General features: G+C 39.4%; 1 protein-coding gene, 1 long non-coding RNA gene and 1 pseudogene across 5 annotated transcripts in view; 2 read left to right on the top strand and 1 right to left on the bottom strand.

The window, feature by feature from the left end:
• Window positions 1-12,126: 12,126 nt before the first annotated feature.
• On the bottom strand, window positions 12,127-16,644 carry LOC118600346. Its single transcript, XR_004949925.1, has 3 exons — window positions 16,523-16,644; window positions 13,773-13,882; window positions 12,127-12,510 (listed from the first exon to the last, which is right to left on the bottom strand). It is a non-coding gene; the product is annotated as an uncharacterized LOC118600346 (long non-coding RNA).
• LOC118600991 lies at window positions 13,017-13,135 on the top strand (annotated as a pseudogene).
• TMEM38B (transmembrane protein 38B) overlaps window positions 16,335-24,086 on the top strand; it is a 45,832-nt gene continuing 38,080 nt past the window's right edge. The window contains exon 1 of one of the 4 annotated variants that reach the window (XM_016156100.2): window positions 16,335-16,556. In XM_016156100.2, coding sequence (XP_016011586.1) covers window positions 16,445-16,556 — 112 coding nt within the window. In that variant the 5' untranslated portion in view covers window positions 16,335-16,444. Of the gene's footprint in view, window positions 16,557-16,677; window positions 16,791-24,086 lie in introns of those variants that run through there. The other 3 variants (XM_036217556.1, XM_016156101.2, XM_016156102.2) reach the window with 3 other exon arrangements.

Below are 24,086 nucleotides of genomic sequence, written 5' to 3'. Positions count from 1 at the left end.
GTGGGCCAAAGACCTTAACAGCACCTCACCAAAGAAGATATGCAGATGGCAAATAAGCACATGGAAAGATGCTCCACATTATATGCCATCAGGGGAAACGCAAATTAACACAACAAGGTGCCACTACGCGCCCATTAGAATGGCTGAAATCCGGAACACTGACAGCAACAAATGCCGGCAACGATGTGGAGCAACAGGAACTCCCACACGCTGCTGATGGAAAAGCCAACTGGTACAGCCACTTTGGAAGGCCATTGGGCAGTTTCTTAGAAAACTAAACATATTCTTCCACATGATGCAGCAAGTGCACTCCTTAATATTTACCCAAAGGAGTTAAAAATTTATGTCCATGCAGAAGCCTGAACATAGATGTTTATAGCAGCTTTATTCATAATTGCCAAAATTCGTCCTTCGGTAGGTGAATGGATAAACTGGTATTCCAGACAACGGAATATTATTTAACGCTATAAAGAAATGAGCTAGCAAGCCATGAAAAGAGATGGAGGCAACTTAGATGCATATTACCAAGTGAAAGAAGCCAAATTGGAAATGCCACATACTGTATGATTCCAACTATATGAAGTTCTGGAAAAGGCAAAAGTATGGAGATAGTAAAAAGCTTAGTGTTGCCAGATGTGGGAGTGGGAGGGATGAAAAGGCAGAGCACAGAGGATTTGGGGAGCAGTGAAAATATATATTGTAATGATAGATACATGTCATTATGCCCTTACCGAAACCCTTAGAATGTACAACACTGTTTGTACATGCAGATCCAGGGGAAAGCCTGAAAATCTACCTCTGTAAGCAGAGGGCAGCGAAAGACCAAAGAAAGAGGCTGGCCACTCCAGTTTCTAGTCTGGCAATTTACAATTTGTTGAGGAAAAGGTATGTATGAGGCACGTCTTAGGCAGCTGCAATACAAAGTGGAAATTCTCTGTGCCACTTGTCAGGCACCAAAGAATTATATAGAACAGGGCAGGGTAGACAGGGCTACTGGTATATGAATAGTCTTAGGTATGAGAAAATGCTTTACATGCTTGACTGGGTCAGACAACGGCCTGTTCCAGGAACCAGCATGCCATGGGGCACAGGGGAGAAGAGAAGTATTGGTTTATGTCAGAAGGAAAGCATCCATTAAGATCATACAGTCTCCGAGTGGGCTTATGGGAAACAATCTGCATTCTGGCCCGGTCTAGCTTACAGGTCCAGCATCTGTCACATTATGGAAAAGGCTCTTCTCCACAAACACCTGACCGGGCAGAGGTAAGAGGACACACACACCTGAATGGGAAGAAAAAGAAACATCCAAAAGGCAGGGAGGTAAAAACAAAACAAGAAATAAAAATTCAGAACAACTTGCTCAAAAACTGGCGCCCCAGAGAGGGCTAGCTGGGTAAAGGTGGGTTCAAGGTCTGCTGCCCTCTGGTACCCCCAGTGTTACTGGAACCCAGCAAAGGCGTGGCAATGAAGAGGGACTGCCTGATTAGAACTGCGGTTGCGGAGGTAGGGCAGGGGAGGATAAACATCTGGACCTCTTTTTCTCCTCCCATCCCCTGTTCTGCCATCGCCTTCCACTGGTGAACCCAACCTGAAGCCTGAGAGCAGGGAGGCCAGAGTAATGGAAGCTGAGGCTAGGTAGGTTTGCCTCCTGGGGCTAGAGTAGGGCCAAATTTTTACCTTCCCTACCCCCAAATAAGGACCAGGTAATAAATTTTAATGAAAGGTTTTTTTTTTATATCTATTGAAGTTGATATGGGATATATAATATTAATATATTTTTTGCATTGTTTGGATGAATCTTTACTTGGTCATGGCGTAATTGTATTTTCCTATTCTGGCCAATTACATTCTCCATTCATATCCTGACTATAATGTAAAATATGTCTGAAAAATTCAGACTTTTTCAAAAGGAGCCTTTACTAAAATCTACTTGGGAAGACAGAGCATCTTGTCTCAGAACACCTTGCATCACTCCCTTTTACACCACTCAACTGCCCTGTCTACATAAAAGGATGTATAAAATGCAGCTGTTTCAGCCCACAGCCCCGGGAGATATAGGCTGTCAGAGGTAATGAGCTTCTCAGGCTTCCCCTGATCTGCTTTTTACCTTTTCTCTGGATATCAGGTGCCTAGACCTCCTTCTCGTACTTAAGGTGTTCTACATGCTCACTTTGGCTTCTAGCAGACAGAAATTATTTTCCTACCTGTCTCCCCAGACTAAATTTCTTCCCTAGGTTCCCTAGCTTCTGTAAGCAACCTTGCAGAGGGTCTCCTTTGCCCCTTTCTGAGAGGCTGAATGGCTCCAGGCTTCAGGAGGAAAGATGCTTCGTCACAGAAACTGAGAAGGATAAGTGTACTGGTGAAAAGACAGAGGAGACAAAGCAGAGAAAAGGCAGCTCTGAGGACTTGTAAACTCTTTGCCCTGTGTTTGAATATCATGATTCACCTTCTTGGACATACGACATAAACAGATCTGAATATGGCAAGTTGGAGATGGGGAAGGGACATACATATATACATCAAGGAAGGATTATTCGTAATTATTGAGAGCCTGTTAAAGATGCCATCTCCGATACTTTTAACAACCATTTAATGAAGATATTTACTCCAGTGTATAGTTGGGGGAATTGTGGCTTTAAACAGTCTAAGAGAAAGTTGAAATCAGGCAGTAAGCGAGCAACAAGGCTGAATTCTGAATCCATGTCGGCCTTCCAGCCTAGGCCAAATTTCTTTTACAGTGTTCTTCTGCCTCGAAGAACAGAAACTTCCTGCGAAAGAAATGCTTGCTGCAGATAGGCGATGATTAAAATATGGGGTGGGCGGGAGGGGTGGGGGGGAAGCAAGCACCGGCTAATTTGGTTGGTGATCTGGGTTTTCTAACCAGAATTCTTTGACGAAAGAAAAATTACCCAAAGGAAGCAATGACAGTTCCATTCTTCTCAGATATAAATTATATTGAATGGCACTGCTGAAGGAGTATGAGCAGAAGTAAGCCTTCTCTACCTGGCCTCTGATGTCAATCATGTCTTAAGTCGGGCTTGCACGAGGCTTGAGGCTTGCGTTTAGTCCCACAGAGTGAGACACGTTTCGATGCGCTCTGAACTTCTTGTAAACTGGTGCAGATGATGCTCCGTCCTTGGTGGGTACAGGGACTTGGTTTCAGGACTCCTTCGTCCTTGGGGGGATAAAAACCTTTCTTTTACATAAGAAAGGTAAAAGAAATCACTTGCTTGAAACTCAACATATACTGTACACATACAGTCTCTTTCTTAGCTTTCAAAATAATGAAAATCTCAGTTACATCCATAAATTGTCTATAGTGAAGAAAGGTTCGCTCGGCCAAAAATTTCCTTGGCTTCACCTATTATAACAAGTTAGTTGTTGAGTTTTTCTTTTATAGTTTCTAAGCACACATCCCCCAAAGGCGTATAACAACTGCCGCTGCCCAGGGTTTTTTTTTTTTTTTTTTTTCCCCCAGAAATAAAGAAAAGATACAGAAGTCCAATTCAGAAAGTACTGAACTCAAACATCCAATGAAGTTTGTTCCCTGCAAGTAAACCCCTTATCAGTCTCCTGCAGAGATTCTAAAACACTGATCTCGATAGACCAGATTATGGAGCCGACTTACTTTCAATGCTGAGGAGAAATCAAACCTGCATTCTCTCTGTCAGCAACCCCCGATTTGCCAATCCAGATAAATCAATTAATGGGATGCAGAGCTGCTGTCGTGCCTTTCTCTTCCCCACGCTTACTTCCCTGGGCTTCCTCCGACTCCTCCGTCCCCTTTTTAATACCATCTAAGAGTCCTTATTTACAAGAGGGCTTGTGCAGGTGCAAGCTTTCGGCCGGCGACACAGGAGCGATTGTCGCCCCTCCCCTTCCAAGCTCCAGGCTCCTCTCTTTGTGAGACACTTTTCTTTTCTCTGCTTTTCAGACCAAAGACGCCCCTCAGCAGCTAATCTAATCGGATTATGCTAATTTGTACTTCATGAACCCAAACAGCAGAACTAGATCTGCGGAGGGCTAAGGCCGGGAGAAGAGGCGCGACAACTTTGTCGGTAAACCTACCCCCAAAAAGTGCCAAAAGAAAATCTGTCATCCTGTGTTTAGCCTCACAAAGCTGCTACTCCGGGAAGCCCACAGAGCTCTTGACAATTTAAGAGTGCCCAGAAGCCGTCTGTGTTCAGCATAGAAAAGGCAGCGCCGAGAAGAAACAATAAGGACCACAATGACAAGGCTGTTTGTCTCTCTCATAAAGTAAGGTTTCTCCTCTTCCTTCTTCCCAATTTACTCACATTTCCTCTCTAGGCGAATTAATATATAAATTTGGAAGCTAAAGCCAGGTGATACAACTTCACAAACATTTACTGGCATCTACTACTACGTATTAAGGATGATGCTTGGTGCTACCAGCTGCACGAAAGCGTCTAAGACTTCATATTTGCCCTTTGGAATTTATACTCTGGTAGGGACAGATTAGAAAATACCTGCGTGAGGCCATTGCAGATTCTCTATTTGTTCTTTTTGTCCCATGTTTGCTGACCCTGCTGGTCATCTTCCACGACCTTTTACAGATAATTAAAAAAAAAAATAACATGTTTTTAAAAAGCCTTGTCTTCATATGAAGCTTTATTTTATTCAAAATATATAACGTTAAGTATTACTTAATCTTCATAACAGACCGTGAGATTAAAACTGATATTTTCAACCCCATTTTCAAGTGTCGAAATTAAGATGTAGAGACCTTAAATGGCTCATCCAAGAATCATCCGATTAATAATTGGGCTTCTAATTCCAAAATGGAGTGTTTCTTGCCCCCCAACCCCCACCGCACCCCCGCCCCAGCATGCTGCCTCACATACTGCTGGAAGGCACCTTAGAAGGCTAACTCCATTCTGTTGTGTATGAGTAGGACTATATACAAATATTAACATTTTACACTAACAGCTCTTAAAAAAAAAAAACTTTTGTGCATTGTGAAATAGGAAAAACCAATTTGAGTTTTCAAATGGTTAAGTGAAAGTGTTCAACTGGAATAATCTTGACAAGTGGTTTTGATAAACTGCAGCCTATTTTTAGCCCTTAACTTTCCTGTCACTGTTTTCATTATGTATTTATACCATTCGGTTTCTTCCTTTCTTGGTCAAGACATCTATAAACGTTCCCTGAATGGGTCTCTTCCTGCATTCTGGAGTCAGACCCTTTCAGGCTCCAAGTTCCTGTTGCTCTGGGTGGTTAGCATTAGGTGCTTTTAGTAATTAGTTCCTGAGCAGGTTATATCCTTGGGTGACGAAGCCCCAGCAGTTGCAAAAATCTTCCCCAGAGATTACCATGTACCTATTTCTGTCACAACTTGCAGAGGAACATGTCTTTTCTCTTATTCCAAAGTCCTCACTCCCTCTGGGGCCTCACACTGAGTTCTGTATCTGATCTGAGAGACTTGCAATTCACAGTTCATTTATGGAGTTAAAAAGATGGACTATCCTGAAAGTAATGAATGATTAAGGCCTTCTCGCAGTTCACATGCTCACTGTACCACATCTTTCCATCACCCCTAATGTAGACTAAATATGCAGCGATTATCAGTTTCCATCAAGAGAAGAACAGAAAGGCATATTTCATTTCTGCTGTCTTCCCCCTTCCCCTCACTTAAAAAAAAACTAAAAAATTATTCACATAACTTCAGATCCTGTTTTGGGTGGAGAGTGAAAAGGCAGAGGGTTAGAGGTGGAAGATTTCAGATGTGTTTAATTAAATAATCTCTTATCACACACACAAAAAAATGTTATTCTCTACTTACAATTGATTTAACATAGGTTTTGTCTGAAAAGCTTCCACGACCGGTTTAAATAGGCCAATTTCATACTTCCTTTTGCTAGTAGTTTAATATTGAGCAATCTAAACAATAATGAATAGTAGTGGTTTCATGGGTGTATACTTATACCCAAACTCATCAAGTTGTATACATACATTAAATATGTATGGCTTCTTGTATGTCGATCATACATCAGTGATGTAGTTTTTTAAAAAATAGGAAAGATCAAATAGTTATCAGACTTAGTGGTTTGGTGTGTTGGGGCTTCTAATAAAGGTATTGAGTTATTTATTGTCTCTCTTTTATTATTTATAAATATTGAACTCTCTGGATGAATATGTGACCATGGTATTCTTTCCTTTAGCTTTATGCCATTTCTCCAGTCTAAGTAGTGGCTAGTCTTTGAATTTTCTGGGAAGGGGTTAGTGGAAGGATGCCTTACGTTTGAGGTATTGCAGAAGGTGGCAGCAAGTTTTCAGTTTCACCCTTTGACCATTTTTCCAACTCCCAATCCCCATCCACTAAATGCTGCAATTGCTAGCTCTTTGCCATTCTGAGGGGCATAAAAGATATCTGTTTCTGAGCCTAGTCTTTGGTAGATGAATATATCATGGGACAGGCTCCACATGAGGCATCAAGAGACATAGCAGCAGGCCTTAGAGAGGTTTTAATATGATGCTGGGAGGCAGGAGCATGTATGCAACACTTGGTCCATGCTTCTGAGAAGTAGATTGCTCTATGAAATTGTTAATCAAATAGTGGCTGATTTGGCTGTAGGACAACTGTTCTTCTACCTGCTTTATACAGAAATTCATAGACTTGACCTTGGGCTTCTAGGGGACAGCTGTTACAAATTTTAGACTTGTAGACCAGAATCCTGGTCAAGTTCCAAAGTCTCTTCTTTTAGTTGGAAGCTGGGCACACTATGAATTAAGATCTGGGAGAATGCCCACTATTCAGTGGCCTAATTTGTTGCCACTTGATTGGTCAGTAGCCTCCTGAAAGAAATTCTCTGCTTCATAGCCAGGATGGCAGGCAAAATGCTGTGGTGTATGAAATGGGGTCATGACTCTAGTGCACTTAATCAACAGCCATTTTCCAGACTTTCTTAACCTCTAGAGTTTGGGTTAGGGGTTCATCCTCCAAGAGCTCTCAATAGTGCCTTCTGCTTCTTGCTGTTGTAGCACTTATCATGCTGCACAATCTTCATTCACGTGTCTCTGTGCCACTAGAGCAAAGCTCCCGAGAGCCAGGAGGTGTTCTTCATCGGTACATAAAGTTTATTAGATGCATGAACCAGCTTGTTGAAATTTCCTTGCGAGTATCTCATGAATCCAATGTAGGCAGTGATGGTGATGGTGGTTTATCATGTAACTATTGAACCATTCACCATTCAACTTCTGAATGGCAACCTTTATGGGGAGTTGTGTTCTCACCCCCACCCTCACTGGCTCTCATGATCTAGCAGCCTGATGGAGAATAGCTGCTTAATGAATTTTGAGCCTGACTGCAGGAACCTTTGCCACCCAGCTCAGTGTTCAAAGTGCCCACCAAAATTTGCATGTCTGGAGCCCAAATTATATGTTTGTTTAAGCAATAACACAAGACAAAAATTGTACCACTACTTAGCTAAAATTACCTCCTTTTAGGAAGAAGAGATCCCTTGCAATGTGCACAGGCATATATTTGAGGGGGCTCACAGTGAACTTGGCAGCTGACCTCTCTCTCCCACTTTCAAAGCAGCTCTGCCTGTGAATATTTCTTATAAAAGTAAATGATGCGAAGAGCTGATCATTCTTCGGGGCCAAGATTAGTGGCAGCTAAGGATTAAAAATAATCATTCTGGTTATTATTATTATTATATGATTATTATTAACTTCATGTGCTCTCGAGGGAATTCTTTAGGAAACAGACTCTAAGACAGTATAGAACTTGCATGCAATTTAGGGATTGTTTCTCAGGATTCCAGATGAAACCTCTCACTGAGCTGATAACTTAGCAATGTCTTTGACCGGAGTACAAAAACTTGAACATGTGTTTTCATACCTTGGCTCACTGTGCTACTCTCATAGAAAATAGGCTTCTTCTCAAGAGACAGAAAACCCAGTCAGGGCCAGACTTACTACCAAGCCTCAAGCTGCCTAGTCAGTTTGTTAGAAAATGTCCTTCCTTCTCTTTAACTGAAAATTTTTTGAAGTGTAAAATACATATCAAAATCGTACAAATTTTAAAAATGGAACTCTATGAATTTTCACAAAGTGAACACACCAACATCATAAAACAGAACCAAAACTCCAGAACCCCCTCCTCCTGCCTCCAAAAGCGACCACTCTCCTGACTTCTAACTCCACACGTTAGTTTTGCCTGTTTTTTGAACTCTATAGAAATGGAATCACGCAGACTGTACTATTTATTTACTCATTCATTCATTCATTCATTCATTCACTCATTCACTCATTCATTTACATCTCTGGCTTCCTTCTCTCAACATATGTTTGAGATTTATTGAGGTTGATGCGGGCACCAGTATTTCATCCATTTCCATTGCTGTGTAGAACATAACACATATATTGCAAATGTAGGCCACAATTTATTTATTCATACTACTTTTGATGAACATTTGGGCTGTTTTCAGTTTGGAGCTATTATAAATAATGCTGCCATGAACGTTTGTGTACACGTCTTTTGGTCAACATACATTCTCTTAGGAATGGAGTTGTTGGGTCTGAGGTTATCTATGTTCACCTTTAGCAGATAAGCATCAGTTTCCCAAAACAGTCGTATCAATTTATACATTCACCAGCAGTGTAAGAGAGTTCAAGTTGCTTAACATCCTCACCAGCATTTGGTATTGTCTCTCTCTCTTTTTTTTCATTTTTACTATTTTAATGAGCAAGTAGTAGTATCTTAGTGTAGTTTAAATTTGCATTTCCATGATGGCTATTGAAGTTGAACACCTCTTTATTTGTTTATTGGTAATTTGGATGTCTTCATTTGTTAATTACATGTTGACATTTTTGCTTAGTTTTGTGTTGAACTTAAAAAAACTGGTTGTCTTTTACTCATTAATTTACATGATCATGTTCTTTATATTTTCTGGATAAGACTCCTTTGTTGGAGATAAATACATCTAGGAAGTATTTCTTCCACTTTGAGTTTGCCTTTTTATTTCTTTAATAGTGTCTTTTGTAATTGGAAATGCTTAATTTTAATGTAACCCTATTTATCAATTTTTTTTCTTTTGTGGTTAGATCTTTTTATAAGAAGTTATCTTTAGGATAGCAAATCTTTTTTGGGAGCACTCTTCATCCGTTTGGCTCCTGCTAAGTGTTAGCTTCAGTAGTTTTACTATGGCTAGTCTTCCACATCTTGTCACCAAGGTGTTTCTTACTTCATTGGCTTGATTCTTTTTACCTGACATTTTTAATCTGGTAATGTTTGACTTTGTTCCTGTTTAAGGCAGCTGACTCAACCTATTCTGGTCCTCAGGTTGAATTTCTTAGTCTCAACTACAATTTGATTGACCAAATTTGCCAATTACCCACTCTAATCAGCTATTCTCAACATTCCTACATCTAATTTTATCCCCAGCCCTCTCTCCTAGTTATGGATTTACAACAGTTGTTGGCCCAGTTGTCCTAACTTCCATCTGGTAGAGAATGTTCGCAGCCCTCCTTTAGAATGTTCTCTGGCTAACTTTTACTTTATTTTGGCATCTCAAAGTTAGGTGAACTTACAGAATTGAAGGCCCTGCCAAAGACTTTTCCCAACTGAACTAATAGATTTCAATGTAGATGACTTCTAGCTGAGAGAATGCAATAACAGAACTCCTAGAAAACCTCAAGAACATGCTTTTAGTAAAAGCGATAGCTTCATCTTCACGTATTAAGGGAAGTGTTCTTGTTATTTCTATTTGGGCACACATTATTATCACCAGGTATAAGGATAAAGAGAATGAAATAAGAATAAAAAATAAAATGCAAAATGTAGAGAGAAAAATACAGAAGAAAAACCTATACTTTTTCTTTCTAAAGACAATTTTACTGTGTGACCTAAGCATCCTTTTTTATTGCACAATGATCATTTTGTTCATTATTCAGGTCAATATACTATAGCACAAATTTGAGTATTACTTTAATAATTTGTTACCCCAAATTTTATGGATCAGGTATTTTCTGTGAAATTAGGTTTAAATTGAATTTTGTTCATCGTAAGAGAAAATCATTAAAGTCCGTATAATGTTGGCTAAGTTCTGCATAATAATAACTTACATTTATTGAGGGCTTTTTCTGTGTTAGGCACTGTCCTTTGCACATATTAACATATTTAATCCTCACAAAGCCCCATGAGCACCAGAGCATTATTTTCATCATTTTAGAAATGAGAAAACTGAGACCCAGAGAAACTTGGCCAAGGTAATTTAGCCAGCAAAGGGCAGAGCCGGGACTTGAACCAGGACATCTGGCTTCAGCACCTGTACTCTTTACCATTATGCCTCTAAAATTAGTAATAATCTATGTAACTTCAGTAATTAAGAAAGCAGTTGGAAGGAAACGTCTAAGTTCCTTCTAAAAGGTCTGAATATCATAGGAAAAGAGTAATGGCTAAGATTTATCAAGCAACTACCATGTTTCAGGTATATGCTAAGCAATTTATATGCATGCTCTCTTAATTTTGGAACCAGCACCATGAAGTAAATACTGTTAATCCTAGGTTAAAGGTGAAGACTCAGGCTAAAGCGATTTAGCAACTACTTTCTATAAGATTGTGCAATAAGTCGAATGTCTGACTCTAGTGACTGTGTGTTCTGTTATCGCTACACCACACTGTCTCCCAGTATGAGGGTTTCCCAAGTGAACTCGTGGTATAAAGTCAATCATGCAATTCGATATGCTGCTACTGGCTGGTTAAGCCTGACAGAGAGGTGGGTGAAAGAGTTGGAGGGAAAGACTTTGCTATTATGATCTGATGGGCCCCACTTGGAAGATGAGATTCATATTTATAAATAACCTGTTTGTCTAGCTGACTATAGTGGAGATAGGAAAGACTTTATACAGGGTTCTCCATGCTGGATTTATAGTTTCATGAACTACTTAGAGGGGAAAAATAGATTTCCATGTTTAAATTGCTTTTGGAAATTATCCTCTTTCTGAGATAATCATAATGCCTATAAGAAATTGTGCTGTTATTAAAAATATTCTCTTTAGCTTTTTTCCCAGACTAAGAAAACTGATTAATTTTTGTGTGCAAAACTACAAGAATATTCAGCTTCATGGATAATAAAGATTTTTACATTTTATAGATTTTACATTGTACATGATTATACAGATTTATAGATATTTTTAAAAAACATAGTGATTGGAGCAGTCCCTGGAATATATGTTCTATCCATACATACATATACAATTCCACTAATTGAACATAGACTTTAAAATAGGCGCAAGAGCTATGTGATGTAGCCATGTTCTGTGTGAAAGCTAGATTACTTTGGGCTCCAGTAATGGAGTCCATATTTGTTGTCCATGGTCATATAAAGACAGCTTTACATTGGAATGATTTGCCTCCATGGGGTTACTGGTCAGAACCCACCTGCAATTGCACTTGCCCTTTCTATTTGTACTTTTGAACCTTCCTGTTGTTTGGACACATTTATGAATCTCTAGCTAGGAATCTTTTTGTTTGCCCAAATATCTGGTGCACATTGTGTTCTCTTTGCTAATGTTTTAGTTCAATCAACCCATTTACACAGATCACTAACATTTTGTAAGTTCCTAGCCCTAGCTACTGTGCATTTTCTTTTAAACCTCACTCATTGACCTCATTTTCCAATGTCTCTCCTTCACCTGCTTTCTGGCATAACAAGATGTTAATTGGGATTTATTATCTTGGAATGCCAGCTAGAGATCCTAAGATAAAAGATGTTACCTCCACATTCTAAAGAGAGGAGCTAAATTGTCTAAGTGGGACTTAATTAAAGGTAACAACTGGTCTAGAGACTTTCCCTCCCAACAGCACAGAAAGTCAAAAATTTGAAAGGGAATTCTTAGAAGGGAACTCAAAGAGTTAGAATGCTTTGCTTTTATAGTCCTGTCCTTTGAGAAAAGAGGGGCTTCCCTCCTCCAAGCCATTTCAGACTCTATTGAAACAGATGAAGGATTATTTTTTCTCACATAACAGTAAGTCCGGGAGAGATAGCTGATACCTTTGATTATCTACTATTTTCTTTCTCTCATGGTATGGTCAAAAGATGGCTACAGCAGCTCAATGCAAAAAGAAAAGGAGAAGGGCCCATCCCAAGGACATAAATCATGTTTATAAAAGAAGCCACATTGTTTTTATTGATGTATTTGTCTGTTCTTTTATCAATACTACATGGTCTTGATCTCTGTAGTTGTAGAGTAAGCCTAGGTCTTTCAGATTTGTTCTCCTTCACTTTATTTTCAAAAGCATGTCAACAGACGTACTCTTCAGTTTCATTGGCCAATATTCTAACACATGGCCACCCCTTGCTGAGAGGCTGGAAAAACCATATTTAATATTTTAACTCAACATGCAGAGTTGTATATGCATATTTGGTTAGCCATCTGCTGGTGTCTGCCATAAGTGCAGATGTCGAGAGAACTTGCTATGTAGAAGTCCATGGCATAATTGTGGAATCCAGAAATGTGCCCCATGAATGAGTCAGCACTGGGAGCCTGCCAGAAAGAATATCAATAGCTAAAACAAAAACAAAAACTATAACCCACACTTGATAACTAGAAAGCTTCTGTTCCTTTTCTACAATTTCCTCACCTACTACCCTGCCCCTGGAAAATGCGGAAGATGGAAGGGGCAGAAGATGAGGAAAGGTTGAAAGAGCAAACCATGCCCCCTTTTCCCATTGCGAGCCTGTGGGCCAGGCAGACCTGAGGTGAGGGAATGGAAGAAGCTCTGAATTCGATGCAAAATTGATATTTTAACTAGACTGGGCTTCTGATTATCTATCTATCATCTATCTATCTATTTATTTATTAGTGTCATAAATGACAAGGAAGCAGTGGACTCTGCTGAGATAGTGTTAAAGTATGAAAAGGGAAGATCTGACCCAGGATCTTGGTGGGGGGCTTTGTCTGGAGGAAGATAAATCCACTTACTGATTGTGCTCCCACTGAGTTCAGCCCCTTCAACAAACTGGTTATGTTGGAAACTACAAACTCCTTTAGTCTACAGCCATACTACCCTGAACAAGCCCAGTCTCGTCTGATCTCAGAGGCTAAGCAGGGTCGGGCCTGGTTAGTACTTGGATGGGAGACCACCTGGGAAGACCAGGTGCTGTAGGCATACAAAAATAAAAAAATAAAGGATCGTAAGCTGACAAGGTCCTTGCAATCTGTGAGGTCAAACAACGGTTGCCTCGCCTAAAAAAATAAAAATTAAAAATAAAAATTAAAAATAATTTAAAAAACCCAAACCCCTTTAATCCTGGGTGTTCTTGCAAAGCCCTGACTCCCAATAGGTCCTCCTGTCTCTTATCTGGTGGCCTTTTCATTGCTGTAGGGATGCTGGATCTGTCAGTATACGATAGCTTTGTGAGAGTATTTTGAGTCTGCAGGACAGAAGAAAGCCCAGGAGGAGTACTTAGGGGAGATTGGTTGTAACAGGATAATAACAAATCCTTATCTGTCACTTACTGCTTTTGTGACCTCTCTCTAGCCTTTAGTTACCTACTCTGAAATAAATGGGCTAAAGGAAATGATTTTAATAGATATCTCTTGTGATGGCTGCCTGGCTCCCTCCCTTCCCATTGCCTTTGATACCTAGGGATGCTTTAGGTCCATGTGACCCATCCTCCCCCAGAGCTGGTTAACCAGGAGAGGACATCTGTCCCAGAGCAAGGCAGGCTCTCTTTATTGAATAGGGGGACACAGAGACTGAACAATATTGACACTATCAGTAATTGAGAGCAGCTCACACCCACCTGCTGCTGGGCTCAGAAATGCCCAGCTTCTTGTCCTTCTTGGGGCTTGATGCCTCAACAATTCCTTGGTTTTCATGAGGTTTTCTGGTAGCTTTCCAGTAAATCCCTCACTTCGGTTGGGATTTCAGTTTCCAGTGTGAGAAATAAGTGAGCCGAGTCAGATTTTCCAAGTCACCATATCAAAGGCACTATTATTAGATACATGCTGAGCCTAAAGAGCTGAGCTTACACCTGAATTGGTTTCTCTTAGATCTCATGCACCAACACCTCATTTTACTCAGTCAGTGGGTTTTCTCCTTGAGGGCAATTCTCCTTGATGATACCGAATATTAAAAATGTTGAATTCAAATTAAGCATATTTTGTCTGAAATGTCATACATTACACTGTCATTTGGTAGGGCGTAGTTATCAAATACCTGTCAAAATAACTTTAGAATGAAAATGCTTAACCAGAATACTAAAGTTTTAGAGGCCCCTTTAATATGAAACTTTCAAATCATGGACTCTTTATGGTTCTTTGAGAAGTTATTGATTTCCCAAAGTGAAAGGCATGCCACTCAGTGGATAGAAAGCAGTATTGCAGAGAAGAAATAGGATTACATTTGTGATACTGGGTTTTGAGATATTGCCACCTGGACCCAGGGGGATGGTTAAGCAAGCTGAGACTAGGAAGGCTTATGTGAGTTGTCTTCAGTTAATTTGATGATAAATATTAGTGGCATGGCTATAATGTTTGTACAGAGGCACACACTGCCCCCCAAATAATTTATTCATTTATAAAGATAAAGGAATGTATATAAAGTATACAAAGAATCAACTAAAACATGAAAGTATAAATAATCACAGGTGTTGTTTTTCTTTAGCTTTGCTAGAGATCTAAAAAATTTTCTCTATAAGAAATGCTTGCTCGGAAAACCACATACAAAAAGTATTCTAGCAAGTCTATTCTTTCTTGGTAAGTAATAAAATGTAGAGATCTATTACAATTTCCCCATGTTTTGAACACTTAGTGTTTATGGAAGGGTCTCTGACATCCAGCAAAACGCCTGGTACCTAACAGGTATGTAAAAAACATTTGTTAAGGGAATTAAAACAAACATAAACATTCAGGTTAAAAAACCAATCAGTGTAAGTCACCCTTTGCAGTGCATACTCCCATGTAGCTCTTATTATCTAGCAGCTCATTATGTATTTCCAGTTTCCGGTGTCAGCATGATTTGTTGACACATCAAAAAAAAAAAAAGTAGTATCAAACTAAATTTGTTTTTCCTACCCAAACTGGCATCTCCTTCTTGTTTCCTACTTCTCTGAATATAACCATAATCCTCCTACTCACCCGTTCCCCATATCCTTCTTTGACAAGTTGAGTTGACATCCAGTCTATTCTGTTTCTACTGCTTTTCCCCCCATCCAGGTCCCTATTCTTATTGTCCTCAGCCTCCACTACCTTTTGGTTGGACCATGAATCCCCTCTGATCTTCCCTATCAATTTTTACCAATCTATTCCTAATTTTGTTGTTTGGTTGAACGACCCACCCCTCCCTCCTGCCCCCCGACCCCCCCCCCCCACCACCAAAAAAAAAAGAAGAAGAAAAAGAAAAACGGAAAAGGAAAACCCAATTTTAACCCAATTTGAATTCTGGCTGTGATTTGCCTGAATGTACTGTTGTGATGAAGAGCCTAGACTCTTGAAGCCAAACTTGATTTATGATCTGCCTTTCAAGGACTTCTTTTCCAGTCTCATTACTGACTTTGAAGTCTAGCCCAAATACCTCCTTCCATCTCTAACCTAGCTTTTAAAGGCCAATTCGCCTCACTACTTCCCTGAAATAATCTTCCTCTCCTGGAAACTGCCATAGCATGGCTCCTATACTTCTCACTACTTGCTTTGTGCAAATTACATGCGTCCTTTAAAAAAAATTTTAAATTTCTCTTGAGAGAACACACGTTTCTTGAGGGCAGGATATTAATCGTATTCTTTTTATATATCTCCAATGAGTCACAGTATAACTTGAGTACTGTAGTTGCTCAATAAATATAGGTGAATAACATCAATTCATAGAAATAAATCTGAGAATCTCCCCTTTAGACTGCATGTGTTTATCCAAAACCATAGAACTTTATGTGAAAACAGGTGCATATATGTATGTAAATCAAATCTTTTTTAAAAAAACTCACTAAAAATAATTTCTTGAAGACTCCACAAAACTTTTATGTGGGTTATTATAGTTAACATATTAGAAGTTATAACAGGAAAATTTTTAAGTTTTTATGTATTCATTTTGAAACCGTAAATACACTAAATGTTAACATTAGCAAGGTATTTTTATGCATTATTTACGTTTGATTCATCTGCCCATTCTCCCGAGCCTGGCCCAGACCCCAGCACGAGCACGCTGGCCCCTTATTAGGAGAATAACATCAGACCTGCGGAAATAGAAAGAACCCTCTCACCCCGCCCATCCGCCGCCCGCCCGCGCGCGCGCCTGTGTCTCCCCGGGTTCGCGGCCCCGCCCCTCCGCGCGCCGGTGCGGGTGCCAGGGCGCACGCGCAGGGCTCCTCGGAGCCGTGCAGCAGAGCGCGGGGCCGCGGCCGCCCCTCCCCCACCGCTCAGCGCGCAAGCCGTGAACCCGTCGCCTGGGCACCTCCGGTCGCGGTGGTAGGTCGTCGTCATGGCCTCTCCATGGGATGAACTGACCCTTGCCTTTGCTCGCACATCTATGTTCCCCTTTTTTGACATCGCCCACTACCTGGTATCCTTGATGGCGCTGAAGCGTCAGTCGGGTGAGTTCGGCGCGCCGCGGACTGGCCTCCTCGGGGTCCCCTTCACGGTGAGGATGGCCTGAGCCGGCTGAGCGGCCGAGCTACCTCTGTCCTAGAAAGTCATGTTGTCAAGCTAGAGGGGTGTCAAGAGCCAGTTCCACTGACCCGTCCAGTACACATGGGGAAACTGAGGCCGGGAAGGACGGTGTCCTGGGTACTCGCCTGGTGCTGGTCCTACAAGGACTTCCCGGACTGGTGAGTGGGAGGCACTGCAGCCTGCGGAGCCGGGGTACTGCGGATGCCTGACCAGGAGTTGCGCGGTCTCCCGGGGGTGCCACTGCTTCCTTGCAAAGTGTTTAAAAGTCACCTGGGAACAGAGCTCCCAGAGACAGCAAGTCTGACTTAGTCGCTTGGAGTAATGAATAGTTATGAACTGCTGTCCAGTTATGAAAGTTGTATAAACACTTAAAAAGCCTCAAGTAGGCACATCCATCAGGCTTCACGGATATGGCGGGGTTTTTTAACCAAAAAAACCCCCAAAAAGCAAAACACTCCTCACCAGCAAAAAGATTACCATTCACATTATTGCCATAGTCGTTTTATTGCTGTAGTTTGGAACCAAACAGCAATATGTCCGAGATATGCCGGTATTCCCTTTAACGGAGTGTGCTACCGCGTTGCTTAGCGTGTTAGATAAAACGATTATCAAGAAGAGACTGGATTTCTATTTTTGATTATGTGAGTAACATTATACAAGAGTGAGTCATTTGGCATAGTTTTACTATCTGTAGAATGGGGATGTAGTGTTAATATACAGCATTTTGTGTTCTTTTCACTATAGGATCAAGGAGTAATATTCATATTTTCTTGTATTTTACATTCAGGATATGTTTGCTCTAATATTGCTTTACTGGTGCAGTTACTTTACCAGCCTTTTCATTTTTTGAATTGCCTCTTTTTGTGAGGTCAGACGTTTGTTTTCTTTGTCTACTTCCTTCGTGTTTATGCTGCCTTTAATCTGCCTTGTCCTACAGAAAGTTGATGAGTGAGGGCTCCGGATAATGCTGTACCTGTTATGGACTACTGTTTTTTTTTTTTTTTTTTAAGACTTTGTACCTCAAAAATATTTTTATTTTCATTGAAGTTTGTAGCCCAGTCGTTGGTAGAAGAGTTGACTTGGATAAGGGGAATATTGTTGTATTAAATCAGGACATATCATCTGCATAAGCTATTGCTTCCTTGATTTGAAAAGAAGTACATTTTCTCATGTCATATTCAGAAATTGATATTTCCTTGTGTAGGCTAAATCAGAGGTTCTCAAAATGTGGTCCAGGAACCCCTGGGGTTCCTGACACTTGGCAGGTCAAAATTATTTTCATAATAATATGCAGATATTATTTGTCTTTTTCACAGTCATTTTCTCACAAGTGTACAGTGGAGTTTTCCAGGGGCTACATGACTTGGGATACTATAACAGATTGAATGTAGAAGCAGATATGAGAATCTACCTGTTTTCTATTTAAAGCCGAACCTTAAAGAGATTTGCTAAAATATAAAACAGTGTGACTTTTCTCACTAAATGTTTTTTGTTTTGGCAGGTAGTTTTCATAATGAATACATTATTTATGTTAACATTTAGTGCATTTATCATTTTTGAAATGAATGCATAAAGAACTCTAAAAATTTTCCCAGTTATAATTTATACTATTCTAATTTTGATACGTGAAACCCACATAAGCAAAAGATCTTTGAGGTCTTCAATAATTTTTGTCAGGCTTTTTAAAGGTTTCATTTACTTGTATTCACTTTTTAAATATTAAGTTCTTCATTTTTGGATGAGCACATATAATCATGTAACTACCACCACAATCAAGATACAGAACAGTTTCATTACTCACTCCAGATTCCCTTCTGCCATTTTATAGGCAGCCCTGCCCCAGCCCCAGGCAACCGTTCATCTGCTCACTAATGTTTAGGGGTGCAGAGAAGTCCTGAGACCAAAAAAATTTGAGACTCACTATACTAATTGAATGCTGTCGCAGTATTGCACATGGTGTGAAAAATATTTCATGTTCCAGTACCAGTACTTGCAACAGGTAAAAGGGATAGAATTAACACAAATAGTATACTATACCTATAAGCTTTTACTGGAAGTGTGTTAGACTAAATTCCACAGTATTGGCTTTCATTAGTCTTAAAATACCTTGTCATTCTAATGGTCAGAAAACATAGTTTTATTTGTATCTGTTATGGTTAATAATGAGTTTTTACTTAAATTTATTGGGCGTTTGTATTTTCTCTTCTGTAAATCTTTTGAGTTGATCATGTTGTTTTTTTCTATTTAAAATGTAATATAATACATTTTAAATAATGACTCATCTACAGTTTTGGAATAAACGCTGCTTGTCTGATGTATTATTTTAATTCATTAGGGATTTTGATTTTCTAATACATTATATAAATTTTTACTTAAAATTGGCAACTTTTTCTATCCCCTGTGATTGGTTGTATAGAACGCAGACTTCTAGTACAGTAAAACTATGTACTTATGAACTCCTACCATGGTTCTTTATCCTCAAGCATGTTACGCCTTGAGATTCTGACTTTTGGAATGTACCCTGCCACTTCCAATATCTTACTACCCATTTTCCTACCATTTATGTCTTATTCTTTGTAGTCTCTGCCTAGATCTTAAAAAATGCTAGTGGACTCAACAGATTAAAGCGGGGATTAACTTTTTTTATTTGTGACATGAATAAGGATACCATCCCTTTTTTATTTGGTTCAGGTTGTAGGCCTTCACATGCAAGGAAAGATGATGGCCCCCCCGTACCCTACGCCTCCCCATCCTCCTTTCCTTTTCCATGTGTTTTGTGTTTCATAAGCAAAGATATCAGGGTATTTAAAAAATTGGACTTTTTTTATTTGTTTACCTCCATTTATCTCATAATTAACTTTAGTTCCTCCTGAACCCTGGCATGTGATTGTCTGTATTTTCAGTTTTGGCTAATAATATAGGTCTTTGTTTTGTTTTGTTTAATTTCTGCTTTCCTGGGCATTTTATTAGGAAGTTGGAAAATACAGCTTTGGGAGCTGTTAGTAGTCATTTAACTTAGTTTCAAGTACATTGGTTAGACATCTATATAGTTCTTAAAACAGTCCCTCCAATTGTACTCTTCCTCCCCTGATCCTCCACCCAGTCAACATATTAATACTAACTATATTCCTTATGCCATGCTCCCCATCCCCGTGACCATCCATCAGCTACTGATTTGTACTTCTTTAGCCCTTCACCCCATTTTCCAAGCCCCCCAAACCCCTCTCCCCTCTGTCTGACACCAAATTATGCACTATATTTGTTTAATTTGATCTTTTGGTTCCTTAGATTCTGCATATAAGTGAAATCATATAGTGTTTTTCTTTCTCTGTATGACTTAAACAATTTCTAGGTCCATCAAAGCAATATCTTTTTCCATCCCCTCCCTTTTCATATGTAGGGGTCTTGTTTTCTTATCCTTTCTGCCACTCTATCTTTTGGCTGGAGCGCTTAATTCTTTTCCATTTAAGGTACTTATTGATAGGAATGTAGTTGTTACCATTCTTTATTCCTGTTTTTGATTCATGTTTTTCCTTCTTAAAGAAGTTCCTCCAACATTTCCTGTAATATGGCTTGGTGGTGATAAATTCCTTTAGCTTATTTTTATCTGGGAAGCTCTTTATCTGTCCTTCAACTCTAAATGATAGCTTTGCTGGGTAAAATATTGGTTGTAGATCCTGGGTCTTTATCCTGTCAAATATTTTTTTGCCAAGCCTTCTGTCCTGCATAGTTTCTTTTGAGAAATCATCTGCCAGTCTTATGGATTTTCCCTTATAAGTAACTTTTTCTCTTGCTGCTTTTAATATTCTTTCTTTGTATTTAAACTTTGGCATTTTTAATTATGATGTGTCTTGGTGTGGGCCTCTTTGGATCTCTGATTTTTGGAATTCTCTTAGCTTCCTGGGGTTTTATGTCCATTTCCTTCACCAGGTTAGGGAAGTTTTCCATCATTATTTCTTCGAACAGCTACCTGTTCAACATCTTGATTTTCTTCAGTTATGCCGATCAGACGGATATTTGGACCCTTAATAGTGTCCCAGATACTCCTCAAATTATTTTTATAGTTTTGGCATCTTATCTCTTGCTTTTCTGATTGTGTGTCCTTGACTTTCCTGTCCTCTAGATAGGGCATTTGTTCTTCTTCTTTATTCACTTTGTTAATTTTTTTGTTTATTCCATTTAATATACTTCTCATCTTAGATAATGTATTCTTTTCAGACTGGCTCCCTTTTATAATTTCCACTTTCATTTTTATGATTTTTTTTTTAAATCTCTTTGTTGAAGTTCTCGCTGAATTTATTTACACTTCCCAAAAGTTAATTGAGCATCTTTATAACCAGTGTTTTGAACTCTGCATCTGATACATCACTGACTCCATTATATCTAGATCTCTGTTCTGTTCTCTCATGTGATTTCTGCTTCTTTGTCTTCCCATTTTGGCTGCCTTTCCATGTCTATTTCTATGCACTAAGCAAAGCTCCTAAGTCTCCCAGTCTTATTAGTGTGGATTTGTGAAGTAGGTGTCCAGTGGCACAGTCCTGAGAGGGGTTCAGCTGCAGGGCAAACCTAGCCCAAGCCTCTACTCCTCCGGGGCCACCTGTTAAGGTTCATCAAAGCAATCCACAGATGCTGTGCTTATAGTTGCCTCAAAAGGCCACACCAGAAACCGAGGCCAGCTGCCTCCAGTGTGTGAGTCTCAGCAAGGAGCATCTGACTCGCTGAGGATACACCTGGATGTGGCTTGGGTGGGGCCGTGAGTTGGGGGAGGCGGTTTTCCAGGAAATCCTCTGGGTGGAGAGACCTCTGTTATCCAGTTTGATGATGTCATGGCTATTGTGGCGCTGTGTCTGCGCACTGGGAGTGGGGAGGGCTCAATAGGGAACAATGGATACTGCTGGCACTTCTGTGCAGAGCGAGTCTCGCCTTGGCCCTCACTCGGACAATGTCTCGCTGTAAGTCCCTGGTGCCCCCTTTCCACAGCCGAATTAGCACTGGTGCTCAGAGCAGGTCTGTCACCGCGAAAATCTGCTCACAGACGTGGCCCCTTTAAGAGGCAGCCTCTGTCTTACTCACCTGCTCGGGTCGGGTAGTCTCACGTCCTTGCCCCATCCTTCCTTCTGCTGTTGCAGGGTGCTCTCTTGGACTTCTCCCTAGTCGTATGGCTTGTTCCTCTAGATGCTAGGCGATTGATTTTTCGTTGCTGCTGCTCCTTGCTTCCATCACAACTTTGATTTGGTCGCCAGAGGGATGAACAGAGCCTCTTATCATCTATGCCTTTTTTTTTTCTGCTCTCTGTTAGGAGCCATTTTAACAGAAAGTTTACGTCATCGATTTTAATCTTTTTTACCTTACATTTTTCATCTGTCTTCTCTTTTTTATTTAAATCTTCATTAAAATAAGCACATTTCTTCAAGCTTCTAACTTTTAAAGATTTCCAGCTATCCTTTGTTCCCCAAGTAGCAGTGCCTGCTTTCTGCTGTTGATACCTCTGTGATACTGTATTATTTACTTTTTACCTTTTCAACAATCTAGTTAATAATTGTATATCTATTTTTTAAAAAATTTATGTCTTAACCTACTTACTTTATATTAAATTCTCTGTTAAAATAACTATGTATTTTCTGTTTCCTGACTTGACTCTGACTGGTACAGAAACCTAGGAGTGGGGTTTAACTTCCCACTTTCTGGTTTGCATGTATCATATTAACATATCTAAAGTACTGGCTGCTTCCTGCTCAGAGATCTAGTCAGTATAACGTCTTTAGTGTGGTGAGCCAGTGTGATGTTGTCTCAATATGATCAAAATCTCTGTGGACTTTGTTAGAGAGCAGGAGAGTTGACATAGACCTGAGGCAAGACTCATAGTGTACTCTTAACCTTGCCACGTAAAAGCAAAGTGTTCCTCAGATTCTTTGCAAATTAATATGGAGAAAAAAACACGTGATTACTAGGTTACAGGAGTTACACTGATATGTTCCAGTAAAACTACTACATCTGGAATACCAGCTGCAATTGGAGTTATTATTTGTCTATTTTTTATGATAATCACAGTCATTCTCCAAATCCATTTGCCTTATGTGTAGACCAAACAGGCAAGTTAAATGGCATGTGACAGCTCTCACCACCTTGTCATCTTTTGAGTTTTTGGTGGTGACACCCATCTCTGTGGTATTGCTTTTTAAAAGTAACTTGGTGAAGAGAAGAAACTGTAGGGGCTTCCCCCTCATCATTTCTGCCATAATGATCCTCACTCCGTGGATTGAGAATCAGTAGTGGAGATTGTGCCATTTGCCACATGTGTCTATTCAAGTTATACATTAAGGAACTAGAGAAATAACCACAGGGTGGTTATGGATTTACTTAGCCCACTATGATTCCAACCTGATCCAGAACTCTTTGAATCTATTGTGTCATGGATAATCTCTAAGCCTCTGTGGCCTATATCATTATTTTTTAATAGTTTTGATGAAAAGTATGCTTGAGGCATATGAGATAGATTATGTTGTTAAATTTTCTCTTTTTAAGGAGATAAACCTATGAAGGTGGAAGACTGGGGCAAAAGTTTATTAATGTGCAATTTAAAGATCTTAACATCTGGAGTTGAGGCTTTAAGAAGGCTAGAACATTCCCCTGCTTCTTTCTGGAAGTCATATGAACCACCAGCAAACCGAATGTTTTGAAAATAGCTATAGTAACTGGTTCTTAAAAATAGGAACATACTGTAGAACTAAAAGAGACCGAGTACCTCAAAATAAGGAAGTCATGTATGCAATATATTAAAAAATATCTTTCTAAGCTTTGTTGTAACTAAGTGAGTGGAACAATTTTAAACATAGTCTAATGATTCATTTTAGCCAGAGTGCGGGATTATTTTGTAGATGTGATTTTAAGTGAATTTATGGGTGTAGAATGTGACTTTTTATTTTGCTTTCATTTCATAATGAAAATATTTTGACGTTAAAGTCCATAGGTGATTATATGTACTTTAAACATCTTATACTTTGAATTAGATTCTCAGTGTGACTTAATTTTGCCAAGAATTTTTGGGAAAAAAATTCTTTTGATATTATGTTATAAACATGTTAACTCAAGGTAGGACAGAGAATTTTTTTTTCTCTTTTAAATGTCAGTATGTTAAAAATAAAATAATGTGTTCTAATTAACACAGCCTGTTCCTTAGCTAAAGAATGCATCTTTTTTTTTAAATTGAGAAAATAAAATTGAGAAATTAAAAATATCATATAAACAATGTTTTTCTACCAAATATATTTTTTCCTACCAAATATCATTTATATGCTGTAAAGATATACAAGCAGTTTCTGGTTAACTTTATATATTTTCATAGTTTAACTTCACATTAAACTAATTATGGTACCAGTATGATATATACAAAGGAGCGTAACACCCAGATAACTTTGTCACAATATCCTCATACTGTAAAAATGTGTTACTGT

This window comes from Rousettus aegyptiacus, unplaced genomic scaffold (assembly GCF_014176215.1).
Source record: "Rousettus aegyptiacus isolate mRouAeg1 unplaced genomic scaffold, mRouAeg1.p scaffold_m13_p_3, whole genome shotgun sequence".
NCBI lineage: Eukaryota > Metazoa > Chordata > Mammalia > Chiroptera > Pteropodidae > Rousettus > Rousettus aegyptiacus.
Note: the sequence above shows the minus strand (reverse complement) of the source record. Positions and strands in the feature narration are given on the sequence as shown.